The sequence below is a fragment of the Cydia pomonella genome, chromosome 19, assembly GCF_033807575.1.
Source record: "Cydia pomonella isolate Wapato2018A chromosome 19, ilCydPomo1, whole genome shotgun sequence".
NCBI lineage: Eukaryota > Metazoa > Arthropoda > Insecta > Lepidoptera > Tortricidae > Cydia > Cydia pomonella.
Window position 1 is genome coordinate 11704779 of NC_084721.1, and position 17961 is coordinate 11722739.

Genomic DNA, 17961 nt, shown 5'->3' on the forward strand with positions numbered 1-17961 from the left:
GCATATCAACTATCAGTGTTTAGTACCGTGGTTAGTAATAAAAACTTTCTCTCTCAAAGAGACCTTTAAAAGCTGTGTTTACTCATTGTCTATTGGGCAAATTGATAAAATAATCTTAAATAAGTAGTTATTTCCTTGTCTTTGTAAATTAAATACCATGTTGTTAAAATAATGTACACTTTGCCAGAAGGTTACTGCCATCAATTTTATTACCGTAGCCTAATTTTTTCGTACTTTGTACCTTGAGCTTAAATCTCACCAAATTGTTCATGATATTAATGAGTGTTCTTCAGGTATGAATCATGTTGACAGTTACTGCAATTCCATATTGTTTTTTATCCTATTTTCTAATCAAGCAGTACTATGTTCAGTTTGGATTAAAGATAACAGCTATAAGATAAGCTGACTGTTGCGTACACACCTTTACAATATGTTAAAAAGTTTTCAAATAACACTAGTTCATTTCACTTCTATCTTAAAATAATATATGTATGAGAGAAAAATAGGAAAAGTGGAGCCAAATCCTAACTCTTCAAGTGGCATGTGTTGTTCTTCAGTTGTTGTAATTTTTATTTTATTTTTCAATTTAAATGACATATTCGGTCGGGAGCCAATAGCCTACCACTTCAAGGTCTAACAAACTGGTATCTGGTACCGGGAGGTTGAACTTAAACGAATGCCGGGCCCAAAATGGAGGAGAAAGGGTTTTGTCAAGCAGAAAACTAAGTCAGGAGTAGGAAATGTAAACCGGTAAAAATTTGTATAAAAATTACCATTAAATCAGTAAATTACCAATATTTCTCATATGAAATATTTACTAGTTGCATTACCGAGTTAAGAGATATACTTTATTCTCTTACTCAGGATAAAAGGGGTTAAAGATAGATAGATGTTTACTATATACAATGTGACTAGGCTGTTTGATCAGTGCTATCATTTCATAGATATAAAATTCTGTACCTCATTAGCTTAATGACCAATTTTTTTTGTTTACATTCTTTTAATCCTTAGACACAAAACCACAGATCTACGCTTACACTTAAATGTAATTGAAGTATGCAAATGGGAAGCCATCATGTATGCATAAGGAAGGAAGGATGGACATTTCATGAGGGTCCGCTAAGGACTGCAAACATGAATATTTAATAAATAATAATAAATAAATATTTAGGAGATATGGTGGGTGATTTTATCTTGGAAAATGCTGTTACAAAAGCAAGTAGATTATGCAATCACATATTACTTCTGAATTCAATACTTCCAATGACTAAATGTCATACAAAGTTTGTGTATAACTTATAGCTCTATACATACTGGGAGCTTTACCTGGTATAGCCTCTACCAGCTTGCCATACAACAAAAAACTGCAAATTTTTAATATTAAGTTTGTTTTGTTTTAAAATTGAAAGAAACAAAAGCAATTCGAAGCAATGATTAATTTAATAATGTTTTTTTTTTTAATTCATTACAAGTAATTTAAAATAAATAAATATTATAGGCACATTCTTACACAAATTGACTTAGTCCCATGGTAAGTTCAAGAAGGCTAGTGTTGTGGGTACTGAGACAACGATATAATATACAAATACTTAAATACATACATAGAAAACATCCATGACTTAGGGACAAATACCTGTGCTCATTACACAAATAAATGCCCTTACCAGGATTCGAATCCAGGACCACCACTAGGCCAGACCGGTCGCCAAAAATGTAGTGCGATAGTTCATGTCATCCATGTTGACACACTGATTTGTCAAATCAAACCTTTAATAACATGACAATACAAGTCAAAGTATGAGTCTTCGTGAATGACACGATCTATAGAGTTAGAACGGTGTGACCTCAGGGCAGAGAAAAAAGATAAATTGCAGAATACTGACATCTGTTTATGAAAGCGTTTCCCTAGAGTTATCAAGATGCTTCAATTTCATGGTTTTGAAATGGACGTAATATGACACAATCCATAGAGTCAGATCAAGCTAAGTTGGCCGCGATTTTGCTAGCCCAACCTGTCAAAGTGTTAAGTAAATGTCATAATTTCATAGAAGTTTGAGATTTAAAATAACACTTGCAATGTCTGGACTGTCAAAATCACTGCCAACTTAGCTTGGTCTGACTCTAGAAATCGGTCAATAAAAGTTAAACTTTCTGTGTAAAACAAAGGGCATACATTTAAATAACATATTTTTGAGGATGTATCCTTTTCCGTAAACAACATCAAAATAAAATATTTATAATTTACACATCTCAAGCATCTTCCATCTCTGTTAATGGATCTCCATTAACTACTTATGCTTCCTACTATCAATCAGTATCGAGGTTAAGGTTGCCCTTATTTAAATTTGACATACTTTAGTTATACTAGAACAACAAATTATTCTATTCTTTGTTATGGCTATCTTATTCTTCCTCCTTCTAAGGTAATCTTAATCAATACTTGCATAGGATTTCAGAAACAATTTTAAAGACCAATAAGTATGTATTGATAGGAAGTAGGAACATTTAATAGCAGAAGTAGCTATGCGGGCGAGCACTGTAGTCCGAAATGATCTGAAAACAACTTTATTGCTGAGATAATAAGAGTGTGCCTGGATCATTTAGAACACCACATGGCCGATCCTTCTTCTATTGTTCACTGAAAGCTAGAACAAAAAAGTTTAGAGGTGGCAGTAAATAAAATACAACATAACTTTAAAAAAAAACAATGCTCAGCATTAAAGTCTCCTAATTAGCATATCTTCATTCGTGTCATTGTTATGTTATCTGAACATTTTTTGGCTGACGCACCTGTTACTCGAATTTGAATATTCTGGCTTAAGAAATAAAATTGCCATTTATATTTTTAATTAAAGGTATGAGGGTCTACGGTTAACCACTTCTTTCATTCGTCTATTTGCCTCTCTATCACTCAAATATGTGTGAGTGATAGTGAAGCATATAACGAAGTTTCGATTTTGGCTGTATACCCTAAAATATCCCTTTGAGAGCTTGATAAGTTTGTTCAGGTTCAGTTCAGGGCTAATTTAAAAAAGGGTTATTATGAGGAGGAAGGAATAAAGGATGCATGAGGAATGAGGATTATGTTCTTGGAAGCGGAATCTTTTGTAGAATATTATCACGGTCTCACGGAGCCAATCAGATTATTGACAGCTGACAGCAATGATATAACTATAGATCAGATAGGTTATATATGAGACATAAGGAGCACAAAAATACTTCCATATTTATTTCTATACCTACGATAAAATTTGTTAGTTTTAAATAATTTTCGTATTCCATAAACATAAACATGAGCTTGTCTCTTTGTCTTTCGGTGAGCGGGAGTTCATAAGCACGTGCACATCTCTTGCTTGCCCAGATGCGAATAAAGGCGACTTGTACAATTTGTCACAAGGTAAGCGCTTCAGTTTTTGAACGCCTATAACCTATCTTGAGTTATAATAATTATTAAATTATTGGCAGCAGCTTCTCCGAGGATTACGTAATACATACTTAAAATAAATTCAACCAAACAAGTATACTGACGTATCTAGCCGATAACAGGATTGATGGTATCTATCACACCTGTATTGAACAAAAAATCTGAATGCATTTTTTTTTGATAAGAAATACTTACCTACCTCTACATTCTGTCATAACAAAGGCAAGTAAAAATAAGGTGATGTGGGAATCGGCCTGCAAAACATATTATTTAAAAAATGCGTGTTTTACTCGTAGTTACGATACAAAACAAGATAGCTGCGTAGCGTGTTTTTATGTGTTTCCTTCCAAATTTACACATTTTTACACAATATTAAAATATATAAAAGTTTTTTTTTTAATTACGCAAGGTATTAAAAAAAACGACGTACTTTTCAAATATTGTATGGTTAATTTTAGGTCTAATCTTTTCTCAATGTATGAATAAGATACATATTCATTTGCCAGATAGTTTTTATCTACCTTATTACTAAATTCTGTATTTAAATTAAAACTTATAACAGCGCAAAAGTCGCAAAACAAATCAACGCATAAATTAAAAAAAAAAAAAAAAAACTACTTACAGAATGCTGAACTAAACGTCGTTTAAACTGTTTAAAGGTCTTGCTTTAAGATGAAACTTGTATGGACATATCATCGGTAGACCTTATGTCTTTGCAATAAGGTTTACCTATTCTCAGTTAACAGTAAGCAATGATGCACATCACAAGGGGCCTACCGCTAACACCGAACACATTGCGGGCATCTTTCTCTGTCACTCTAATTACGCTTTAATTCGAGTAACAGAGAAAGATCCCCGCAATTTGTGAACTTCCGTGTTCGCAGTAGGCCCTCAGAATCGCGCACGCATGTATTTCACGCTGTGTACGCAAGCCAGGGATCGGAAACCGGTATTTTTTGTATGGGAACGAAAACGGTATTTTTTCGTTCTTTGTTAATTATTTCATTCCTAATCGGGCAATCTAATAATACGAAGTCGTTATCTAAAAACACAACTGAGTCCTATATTTTGAGTATAAAATAAACCGAAATATATGGTTATTTCGATGTTTTTGCAAAAAACCGGTTCCGATCCCTGACGCAAGCAACGAGCATTTGTTTCGTAAGATAAGATGTGAAATTAAACAAGTATGTAGAGTAAGTCAAGCGGGTAATCTTTGGAATTCTCTCCCACTCTTTAGGTTATCTGTGATGACAATCGTAGCACAGCATACTCGAAGCTCATTACGACGGTGCGAGAACTCGTGGGCATGCGAGATTTGGTACATTGCGGTATTTGATAGATTTATTCAATTGATTGTGTCTCAGTGGTCGGTTATTTGAAGAAATTCGCGTGCGAGTTCTTGCACTGTCTGTCTTGGGGCTGATTTAGACTGCACGCGAACTTGCATGCGTTTTTAGTTACATTGCGGACTATTTAAATTACAACCAATTCGGCCAACCGATCAAATACCGCAATGTAATGAAACTCGCATGCGCATCGTGTGAAAGAGACCTTATTCTAGGCAAGACAAGACATTTCATTCCATCATGAGAAGGTATGCCGTTTATGAAACTCGTCAAATTCTTGGACAGAGAGAATGTTGAAGGGGAATTTCTTGTTTGTTAATTATCAAACCTGTCACTACGTCAAACTGACGGAAAATAACGAGTGTTAATATATTCGTATTTTTCCGCAAGTTCGAAAAACAGCTGAAGGGTGACAGAAATAGCTTGCTATCACCTGTTTCGATTATGAATAGCAATGACAATGGCATCATACAGATAATACATATAATCTTATTGGACGGATATGGCGGCCGATACCCGGAGTTGTGATCACATGGTAGATAATATTGCAGACTGACCGACGGCTGAAAGATCGTTGTTTTTCTTGTTTTGTTTATCGAATCTCAGGGATATACTGATATCAGTTCGCAATAGCCAGGTATATGTACAGTATATCCTCTTCGAAGGCTGTTAGTAATGAAATTAATATGATTTACTCTTTGTCCGAAATTAGTTGTGCTAGTTACATTAGTATGAAAAGCCATGAAATTATGTGCGCCTAATACTACTCCTTGTAGCAACATCAGTACCCCTAGTGTAAATTTATTCGATTGCGAGACGCGACGTACGCGTTTGCGTTAAGTCTCATTTTGTATGGGATTTTGAGTTTCCAAAACGACCCGCTTGGCGCGCTGTTTCTAAATCCCATACAAAAAGAGTACGCAAACGCGTACGTTACGTTACGCTATCGAACAAATTTACACTAGGGGTTCTGTATATATTCGTCAAAATCAAAATACTTACAATTGGACAGTTGTCCTTTTGTACTTTCATAATTGAAAAAAGATGTGGTCTCGATATTGGAATTGAGTCTAAAATTAAATAACTTTTGGTTTCTCGATTATACTTTCGGCTTTTAAGCTTTGACTTCGTAATTAGTGAGCCGCCGTTGTTTTGTCAGCTGAAAGGTGTCAAGGTCAATCGGTCAATAAAGTTTATCTATTGGTAGCAGGAATGGAGTAAACAGTATATTCTGTTATTTTCTCAATACAAATAGGGAGCCAAAAATATTATATACCTAAGATATTTTATCTTTATCGCAAAATTGGCTTCACCAATTTTCGTTATGGCTCGTCGTATCGTCTATGAAACTAATAATAAGCATATTCTCCATTAGAAAAAAAAATGTTCGTAAATGCGATAGAAAGACAAATCGTTTTTCGAATGGAGTTCGGATAATAGGCTCTGTTTCGCATTCAGTCGATTTTAAAATATAAAAATGATTCTAAAATATGTATCTAAGTACATTGATATTATGGTTGTATACTGTTATTAAATAAATGGTTGCAGCAGCAACACACTCCACGTCCATCTTGAGTTCATGACGCTTGGCGTTTGACAAACTACTACACGCGATCGTGTGGATGCTTGCACGATGATCGTACCGATATAGAAGATGACACGATCAATGATCATTGCTGATAGTGTAGAGGAGTCATTAGACTGCAACGACAACGGCATATAAACATGTTATAATTATCATAACACAGAACACACATCACAAAAAATACATATATTCTAATCAGCAACGTCTTTGAAGGGAAAACGTGTGACAGAGCCTTTACTTTGTCTGTATCTCATATTTATTAATCGTTTTTATGTTCATCAATCCTTAAACTGAAATTGATATAAATATCAAATGTTAAGGAAAATTCTCGTTATTTGGAAGTTTTTATCGAATTCAGATTTTGTTTCGCTGCGTTAAGAGTAGAGGTTCGTTTTGCGCCTGATGGATTCCATCAAGTCCGAATAATACTGAAGCGTTATCATGGTATTTGCGTCAACACTGGCGTTTAATTAAATGTCTCAAACAGTAAATCCCTTTTGAAATAACATATCTTGATAAATGTTGCCTCATATCAGCGCCCGCAAGTCTTGCCAGGGTCGAAATTGATAATGTTTCGTTATCTATTAAGTTTTATATCGACTTTTTGCTACCATGCTAGTTAAGTTAGTTTGAGATAAGCGCATCTGCCACTATCAGTAGCTCGCGGATTACGTCCGTAGATGGACTTCTTGATGGTGTCCTGAAGCTATACAGGCTTCACAATGGTAATACACGGTTACGGGAACAACGTCCCTGTCCAATGTCCAGTCGTGGGCCGCATGGAGGACATTGGATGGAATCTTCAGTGTCCAATGACAGACCAGAGGTCTAGACAGCCAGTGAACAATGTGGCTCTTAGTGCTCCGAGTGTTTATCGTGAAATCCCTCCAGTGGAGTGCTATCCCGGAATTTATTATGCCCCCAAAGCGCAGTATTTTCCTCCTCAAGTGGTATATCCTCGGCCGGTTCCTCAATTCCAGGCGCCTGTTTTGCCTAACTTGCCGTGTAACCAGACGCAAGAGTGGGATTACGGGAGTATGTGCTACAATGTGAATGGCCAGCCTTGCCAGTACACCAACGTTGTCGACTTGGAAGATTTTATGTGAGTTCTTCACCATGCATTACATTGTCTTTGTCTTCTCCATTTTCAGTGGTTTCTTGGCCAGTATTTATAAATGTAAGTTGTGATTTTGTTATCTTGATCAGTGAATACTGATATTTTGATGTATTCACCAAAGGCCAATGTCGTTTGTTTCAGCTTAATGCACCACGCGTCTTCGACATGTTATTCAATGTTATGATAACGCCGATATGTCCCAAACTCCCAAATAATAAGGATATAAAATTTTAATCACTATAATTTTTCCCTTAATTTGAAAATGCTGAAATACCATCTCACCTACCTATTACTGGACTAATATCTTGTGACGCTGTTTCTTGAAGTCAAGACTTGTTTTATATTTCAAAATGTAGGTAAAGAAAAGACGCTTACCACAAAGATTTTCGTATGTATCGCACCCATGATACCGGATGTCAACATTGTCAACGTCACTGTGCGAGCGGCGCAGCAATATAAATTATGCGCGTGTAATAGAGATAGGGGGAGCCGTGTTAATATACAATAATCAATGTGGTAAGCGTCTTTTCTTTAACTGAATAAAAAAACCTTAATTATGTGCAATTGAAAAGGAATCTGTTGATTCTTTTAATAGGTTTTCTTGGTATGAAGACACTAGTGGGAAGCCCGATTTAAACACTCAAAGCATATGTAGAAATTACATGTTATTCGCGTCGCACTACCAAGCGTATTTCATCAGGCGATCCGGTATGAGCTTTATACAGAAATTCTTAATTAGCTAGTCTTTCTGAGCATTGTCAGCAAATGAATATTCATCTTGGCTATATTACCTCAAAATAGGCTAAACTCTTTTCGGCTGAGCTCCTCCACGAACTTTAGAAATGCTTAGAGCTGCGTGTAGGGTGCTCCTCGAGCCTAGTTGCTTCGCCCAGTATACTTCTTAAGTACCAGATACCAGATCTATGTAAGTGCATGTACATAAATATTTTAGAAAGTGTCTCTCTGCCCGCTGCCATGCACGCTCTGCATTATAAAGCTTTCTGTTATATCTAAATTAATGATTTTTTGGGTCCTGTTATTATTCAATACACTTTACTAAGATTAATTAAGATACCTATTTGGTAGTGAGGGGTGTTTAGGCGAGTTTGTATTGTAGTTGAGTTTCAACTGTGTTGGTCCCCAAGATCCGTAACAAAAACGTAATAAGAGATCACATTTAAACAGTTTTCTATGAAACAATGCTTGGAGAGTGATGGGAAGAACAGCTGTACATAGCAAACAACCATGCATAGCAGTAATGAAATGGTTTCGTTTTCATCGTGATTATGTGATTACAAATAGGCCGCTTTGGACGGCCGCCAACTTGTCTCGTGTTTTTGTCAGCTGACCAAAACCACGTGAAAGATCATGTCAAATCCGGCTTGTATTTCTTTTACTTGATATGCTTATAATTGTTACCAAATATGAGGTGCTCCTATTTTTAATCAGCTTTGTATATTCCTTCAAAGGGGATATATCATTGGCTAAGATAAGTTTAGAAAAGTTCATTCCTCTCAAGAGAACTTGCGATATTTGGAACTTATCCAAAATCTATTTTAAGTAATCCATTAATGATCCTTATATGTATTGAACTATCAAATCTTCATTTATGAAATAACATAGTTACCAATGACCTGAGCAAAGATCAGACAAAAATAGTAACATTGTTGGTTTAACACGCTTTTTACTGGCAAATAGTTTTCTCAAGATTGTAAGCAACGTTTTGTTTACTGTTACGTATCAGTCCCATTTATCTCACACGCGCTATCTCATATCCTCTCTTCGCTTGACCCTCCTCTATCTATTATTTATTTATTCTTTTTCGGGTAAGTTACCATTTCGTTTTACCGGTCATATTCTATGCTCAATGGTCTCGTTAAAAACACCCTGTTATACATTGTTATTACTAAGAAATCGTCGTACTTTATATTTACACAATCGTAGCATTCTAAAGTCATCCACACTACGTAAACGTAATCTTCATTTTATTAAACTTCTCATTATAATGCCTACTAGTATCTTTCCTTGCGATATATATATATAGTCCTCCTCATCCTTTTCGATGACAGCGACCCTAAATAAACATTATGGACGTTGTCTAGCATGAGCCCTAATGTGGCTGGCCAGGCCGAACTTGCTCTTAAATACTCTATTGCACGCATGACAATAAAGTTGGCCAGCTGCGTTGAACGTGTACACGTAGGAGGGCTTAGGTCTCTTTTTCCGTAACTGGCGTTTTATGTCTAGGCTAGTGAGGCGGTTATCTTCAAATGTTTTGACACCGTTATGGATGGTAGAACGCCAAGAAGACCTCCTTCCAGCAAGCTCCTCCCAACGCTCAGGGTCGATGGCGCAATATATGCCATATATGTCATATATGTAGTTAACAACATATTTATTTTATTTAGGTATGGGTCTCAATGACGACAGTCAAAATAAAAATCTAAGTCGAGTGCAAATCATGTTCTCTCTGGTAGAAAAACGGACGAAAGTTGTGTTCGTGCATATAATTTTTTAAATTTTCCTTCGACCTTGTTCGAAACATTCAATAAAATATTTACTTAATTGTATCGTGCGTCGTTAATCGTATTTCTAACGTACCTAATACCGGTTTGTGTACCGTACCCTCAGTCCGAATACAAAGTTCAACTGTATTCTGTACACACGACGGTATCCAACGATAACCTTAATTCCAAAATGACCTGCTCATTAACAACATACGTTCGTGATATGCTATCGAGTATGTACATAAAATGTTTGGAACTTGGGTAGGAGTATTGACCTACCGTATAAATTTGCGTTTTTTTGCTTGTTAATAAATCTAATCTAACTTATTTTTTCTATTGGTTTTTCGAGCCGGATTTCCCCCCATCCAACTACAAATACTAGAATATCTACCAAAAACTCAGACGGAATTAACCCCTTGTGTGCCGGAACGTGCCGAGCTATAGGTATTAAATTCATATTAATATTGTATTAACGCGGTTCCGCGTTCCACGGCATATGAGAGGTTAATGATCCAAGGGATTTAGGATATAATATATGTATCTCACTAATGTATCAAATAATTTAGCATGCCATTGATCTGTTGTGGTGAAACCCTGAGACCTAATGGCGTTATTCATAATGGTTTGATAATCATTTGTCCCTTATTAAATTACAGAACGGGAATTAATCGCGTATAATAATGACCGCGGCTGGCAAAACGTCCCACTTTGTCTCTGGCAATAAGGACGCCTTGTCAGGTTATTTGCATAAAGATACAAGCAAATCTCGTTCTTATGACAAGCGACAAAGAGACGTTTTTCCGGCCGCGGTCAAATTATGTAAACACTGCAGCGCATCGGGCATGTTCGCCGAGGCTAGAACCGACGACTTCTTTGCCATAAGGCGAAAAAGAATTGCCTCACTGCATGGGAGAGTGCGCGGAAGCAGCAACAGCATGCTAAGGACGTTGGCCGATGGCCTCGACTGCCCGCTCACAAAATACTGGGTTGATGTGGTTATTGGGAGGGACAAATAGGGTAAGACTTAGGGAATGCAACAACCGGAGGTTTTTCAAAACCGGTTTTTTCTTCGGTTTTACCACGAAAAAAACCGAAACCGGTTAAAACCGGTTTCGGTTTTTAGAATCAACAATTATTAAATTCATCGCCATGGAATAAAGAAAAGATTGCTTCACGTGTAAAAACGAATGCTAGTATAGTACGAGGGTTGCTACTTATATATCCGGAAACAAAAAAACAAACGTACACGGCTGAAAATGGTTTTATTGTTTTTCAAAGTATTCCCCTTGATGATCTATGCACTTTTGCATTCGTGTGAACCAATTTTTTAAGCACTTCTACCACTCCGCCTGAGGTACCTCCATAACGTGTTGTTTGAATGCGTCGACAGCATCTTCAGCGGTCGAAAATCGTTGACCGCGTAATTTATTTTTTATATTGGGAAATAAATAAAAATCATTGGGTGCCAAGTCAGGGCTGTACGGCGGATGACCCGTTAATTCCACATTTTGACCTTCCAAAAATAGAGTTGTTTCGCGTGACGTATGACAGCTGGCATTGTCATGATGAAGAATGATTCTTCGTCGCTGGTTAGTTTTACGAATTTGTTCAAATACTTCCGGTAAGCAAATGGTCGTGTACCAATCTGAATTAACCGTTTCACGGTTTTCTAGTGGCACTGTAGCTACATGGCCATTAATACCGAAGAAGCAGGCCACCATTTGTTTCAATGTACTTTTTGCACGAGTAACATTCGTAGGGCTCGGCTCATTTTGAAACACCCATACCGTTGATTGTTGCTTCGTTTCGGGATCGCATGCAGATCCAGGATTCGTCACCTGTATAGATGTTATAAACGGCCTTTGAGTCACCACGGTTATATTTTTTTAACATTTTATTGCACCATTCAACGCGAGCATCTTTTTGCTCCTTAGTTAAGTTGTGCGGTATCCAACGCGAACAAATTTTTTTTACACCTAAATGATCATGTAATATGCTATTAATGCTAGTCATAGAAATACCCAGAGTCGACTCTATCTCGCGGTACGTAACATGTCGGTCGTCCATTATAAGTTTTCGCACAGCCTCAATATTTTGTGGTACAACGACCGATTTCGGGCGACCTGCCTTAACTTCGTCCGTAAGCATACTACGTCTACGATTGAACTCGCTAAACCAGTGATACACAGTAGTTTTAGATGGAGCTTCATCCCCAAAAGTTGAAGTTAGTTGATCTATGCACTGTTGTTGCGTTAAACCACGCCGAAAATCATAATAAATCAAAGCACGAATATTTTCATGAGTGAGTTCCATTCTTGCAGCGAGATGACATTTAAAACCCGTCAAAAACAAAACACTAGCGTTAATAAGAAAGAAAAAATATAACGGCCAGTACTTAAACAAGTTCAAATTTTACATGTAGTGTTACATGGAGGTCAAATATACTATTTAAGAAGATTGTAATCCCGGTTTCCGGATATATAAATAGCAGCCCTCGTATATACACGATTTTATCACGAAATTAAAGACAGAATATCTGACTATTTTATTGTATTGTATGGGAATTGTCAAATGACTTATGTTATTTGTAACTAGGAATAGGAACAAACCAATTATATAAAATTATTTTTTTGGTTTGTTGATCAAACTAACACAACACCACATTATTTGATTTGATGTCGATTCAACCGGTTTAGGACCGATTTACACCCTTATAATGAATAAAACATGCAACTTAGTTAAATAAAAAAAAAACCGAATAAAACCGAAACCGGTTTTTTCAAATTCTAAAAACCCGGTTTTGGGTTTTCGTCAAAAAACCGGTTTTAACCGGTTTTTTCGGTTTCGGTTAAAACCGGTTTGCATTCCCTAGTAAGACTATTTGTCGCTCCCAATACCTACTAGGTTAAGTTTCCTGTAGAAAGAGAGTTCATAAGAATAACATAGATTTTTAAGAACCTAAACTACTAACCAATTTCTATGGATTATGGTCCAAAAACATTTTTTTTATTTATGTTTTAAAATTGATATCTGGTGTTTCGAGGACGGTGTGATCCCGAAGTCTCGGAGATCACTGACTAAAGTTGACGTCAACATCTCCTAACTTCACGAGTTTTATATTATCTTATACCTTTAAACGAGCAATTCTTGTATATATATATATCTATATATATTTCTGTAATCTCGGAAACGGCTCTAACGATTTCGCTGAAATTTGGTATATGGAGTTTTTTGGGGGTATACAATCTATCTAGATTAGTCTTATGTTTGGGAAAACGCGTGTTTTCGAGTTTTCATGCGTTTTTCTTTCGACGCAGAATATGGTCGCTAATTTCTTATTACCGGCCACTGTCCGTCTGGTCTAGCGGGTTAAGACGCGGACTGCTAAACGAGTGTTACGGGTTCGAATCTCGCCCGGTGATTAACTTTTGTTTTTTTTTTATATGTTCAAGTTTATATATAATTTTTTAATTTTTATTGTTTTAGACAAGTTTAATTTAGTAAAAAAATGTAGTTAAGATTTTCACCTATAGACCACCATATTACAATAAATAATTATAACCGAGCAAAGCTCGGTCGCCCAGGTACTAATTTAATAATGTGTAATAATTTAATGATCTAAATAGTTTGTCCCTATCCGTCATTTTGAAATTTCCGTTTGTCAGAAAGAAAGAAACATGATTTGAAAGAGGTTTGTAAGAGGTTGCTGTGTTTTATGGATAAGGGGGTAAAGCCTTTGGGTTTTTTGAATCCACCATGAGTGGTCATATTTAAAGCTGACCATTATAATTGGATCTTTGCCGGCTTCCTAAGCCTAGTCGGTAGTGACCCTGCCTGCGATGCAGGAGGTCCCGGGGTCGAATCCTGGTTAGTATACATTTATTTGGTGTTTATCACAAATATTTGTACCTGAGTTATGTAAGTACCCACAACATAGAACACAGGCCTTATTGAGCTTAATGTGGGACTAAGTCGATCTGTGTAAAACTGTCCTTTAATATTTGAAGGGTACACGGAAAGAACATGTCTTCCCTTTAGTAACATTTTGAGTAATCGCATTTTTAATGTTTGCAAAATGCATGTTAAATCCATGGCCAGGTTTTTTAACCTCTTGGAGGTTAATGTCCTAATACTAGTACAAATTACCTGCAATACAATTTGAATCTTAGTCAAATGGAACAGAGTTGCTTTTGTTTCGCTTCGTTCGATTAAAAAAAAAAAAACAAATTTAAGTGTGTTTTCTAGTACCATTGATTCAAATTAAATTGCAAATTTTCCTTGTATGGTGGGCTGCTAGAGGAGTAAAAAAATAGTTGTGTTAAATAATTTAAATATATTTACAGAGTAGTAGCAAAATATATATTATAATTATAAGTAATAGTTCATTAAGAGCTTTGAATTTTGAGATGAAATTCACATTTTCCGAAAATAGTGACCCTTCATTTATTTATTTATTTATCTTTGACTTTGCATAGTAATAAAGTTACTAGACGCATAACTCATAAACCTGTTATTAACTCCTTTGTCGTATCCTAAGAGCCTACCACGATAATAGAGAAACAAATTTCGTTATCTGCCTCGCTATCGCTCGAATATGCAAGAGCGATAGAGAGGCAGATAACGAAATTTCGATTATTGTGGTAGGCTCTTTGATGACAAGATCGTCGTTGACTTCATAATAATCAGAATGCTTCTCCTTATGAAGTGGTCATCTGTCAGGGCACTGCATGGAACTACATAGCTTTCTTGGTTGTAGACCACCTAGTTATCATACTAGTGACTTTGTCAACAAGGCCCCAAGGCTCCTAACGAGTCACATCAGCTACATATAAGTAAATAAAAACGATTTAGTAGCAACACCTTGATAAAAGATACTCGCACAGAAATGTCACAACGTCATATAAAATATAATCCACCTCCTTGTAATGACTGCTTTTTTTGCTGCTTTGAATTTGCGGTATTTCTGGACCGCTACGACCTTCAATCCTTCAAGAGAGCGTACTCCAATCATAAAGGCCAGCCGCGCATTTCCAACCCTTCTGGTTTCTATGGGTGACGGTCATCGCTTACCATCAGTCGATTCGTCTGCTTAGAGTTCCAGGGCGTTAGTATGTAGTACGTAGACAAACTAAGCGCATCACTCTCGTATAACTTGAGAAGAATGCGTTCCATTTATCATAATGAATTATTAATTGCAACGCTAACGCGTTGTTAATATCCGTGATGACAGATTAGTTACTGTCGTTTATGTGTGTGCTCTAAAATGCGGACATTTTGAGAGTTTTGGCTTCAAGAAGTGGTAACAGGTAGTACAAGAGGTCATAGTGCAATGAATACAACCTCTTAAGCTATACATGATTATCGCGTCTTGACGAAAATTTAAAAGTAATATCTCTAAGTTTAGCTTTATTTGCTAACAAACCAGCATAATATTTAAATCAAATATGTTATTCTTACACAATACTGGTAGCTAATTAAATGTTATCATGTAGGAATAATAAAGTTCCATTGTTGTAGCGACCAAAATTGTATACTTAGGTAATATGTAATTGTAAATAAGAACTAACGCAGGTCGGCCATTTTTAGACTTGTGTGAAATGTGTGCAAAGGAGGTGATAATTAAACGTAACATAGCAGGTAGACGCAGATATTTTTGAGGCCAAGATTCAGAAAGATTGTACAGATGTAGTGAACAATACTTTGCCATCGAATCTCGGATACGCTCGTATTTGTCTCGCTACATCAGTCAACCTGAATACTTTTTGTACTGAGACTGACTGAATAGCATAACACGTTCGTGCGTTTCCGTGAAAATACGATGGTAAAGGATAATTTCACTACGTCTAGAGTGTGTGTGGAAAGAGAAGAGTCGTAAAATGTATGGAAACCAATACATTGTTGATTGCCAAAGGCTACAAGAAATACAGGAAACCTAAAAGACTGGCTAAAACAAGAAAGTCGTTCTTGGGACATTGTATACATTTCTATAACAAGATACCAAAAAATGTCACCGAGCTTACAGGGTTTTTTTATTCCATATTAATTTAATTTGCATGTTAGTTTATAAAATGTAATGTTTTTAAAATATGTGTCCCGCCGAGTTTCTTGCTGGTCCCATATTGGGATACACTCCTACAATTTAGGAGGAATTTAAATCTCAGGAGTAGGGTTAGAGCCGGCGAGATCATAAGCGCATTGTAATATGCCTTCTTGAAAAAATAATTTATTATAGATGTCATATACGAAACAAAAAATGACCAAGGCTTTCAGTGCCCGGGGCTAGAGTAGGCCAAAGGCACCGTAAGCTTTTGAGAGATTGTGTATGTTACTCGAGAAAATTCGACTCATACCGGCGTGAGTCACGTGACCGAGAGTTGGAGGCGTCTGCCGCGAATGCAGAGGACCCTGGTTCGTTCTCTTGAAATAACACAAATCAAATTGTTTTTTGAAAATAATTTAAATAAATAAAAACTTCATTAATTTCCATACGAGTAACAATGGAGGCATGCAGCTTAGAACTAAAATTAAAAACGACTTAATTTTTTTTTTAAATACAAAATCATGGGTCTTCGTGGCAGAGAATGGTGCTGGCTCAGCATGATGATGCGGCAAGAAAGCTCTTTTTAAAAATGAGTAACTATTACTTATGAAAGCAAAATAATGTAAATGATCGTATATGATATATACATATATGTGCCGTGACTTATTTTTCAAGTGTTTTTTTTTATATAAATAAATAATAAATAAATAAATAAATAAATATTATAGGACATTATTACACAAATTGACCAAGTCCTACAGTAAGCTCAATAAGGCTTGTGTTGAGGGTACTTAGACAACGATATATATAATATATAAATATTTATAAATACTTAAATACATAGAAAACACCCATGACTCAGGAACAAATATCCATGCTCATCACACAAATACATGCCCTTACCAGGATTTGAACCCGGGACCATCAGCTTCGTAGGCAGGGTCACTACCCACTAGGCCAAACCGGTCGTCGACACTTCATAATCGCTTACCCTCTTTATAATGCTAAAAAACGGATTATACTTAACAACAAAAAAATACAGTTAAGGTTTTACATTTACTGAGGAACAAGCACCTAGGGCCTATTGTATAATGAAATATAAGCTACTATTAGTAATTTTACATACAAAATTACTATTAGTATTACTATGTATTTTATTATGCAATAGGCCCCTACGCCCCCACTTTCACACGGCCGTCAGTCGTTGAAGTACTTGAAGTCAAAGGGTACAAAGTACGGTCGAGTTTACAAACATCTTTAAAAAGAGGCGTGTAAAATATTTTTGGAACGTTGCTTGTAAGGTTTGTGATCTCAACTGTACAGGCCAGATGTGACAACCGTTTTAGTATTTGCGGAACGAACAATCAAACTTCTAAACTGTCACATTTATAATATGAGTAGGATTATATATAAATTAACATTGTTTACATACTTGACATCACAGAAACAGAATACAATACATGTTATAGTCATTACGTCTCGACATGTGCCTTGAATCCCATCATTGTAATGTGATTTTGATGACACATTATCACATTAACTAATGTAGACGCAAATTAGGTAATTCCTGGTTACCTCTGTTAGTAACAGCAACTATCTCTATCGAGATGATGCAACATAAACTGTCGATGTCGTTGATATCTTAGGGGAGTAAAAAACTATGATAAGTAAATCACATATTTAAATAATCATTCACTGACTTACTTACTTGCTTACTCCGTTGGCTTAGCGACCCAAAATGAGACTTGGCCTCTGACACAAGACAGCGCCACTTTTCTCGCTCCAGTGCGAATTCTCGCCAATTGTTAGCTCGAAGTTCGCGCAGATCCGCCTCCATAATGTCGCTCCAGCGATACCTGGGGCGCTCGATAGGATGTTCTGTTGTTAGGCGTTTCACGTTCCGATTTTCATCTATTCTCTCAAGGTGGCCCAACCTATG

At 36.3% G+C, this 17961-nt stretch overlaps 1 protein-coding gene across 2 annotated transcripts in view; it reads left to right on the forward strand.

The window, feature by feature from the left end:
* Positions 1-17961, forward strand: part of LOC133528183 (hypoxia-inducible factor 1-alpha-like) — a 115701-nt gene that overhangs the window by 345 nt on the left and 97395 nt on the right. The window contains exon 1 of one of the 2 annotated variants that reach the window (XM_061865446.1): positions 7039-7460. The exons of the other annotated variant lie outside the window; for it this stretch is intronic. Coding sequence (XP_061721430.1) covers positions 7081-7460 — 380 coding nt within the window. The 5' untranslated portion in view covers positions 7039-7080. Of the gene's footprint in view, positions 1-7038; positions 7461-17961 lie in introns of those variants that run through there. 2 annotated transcript variants of the gene reach the window in all.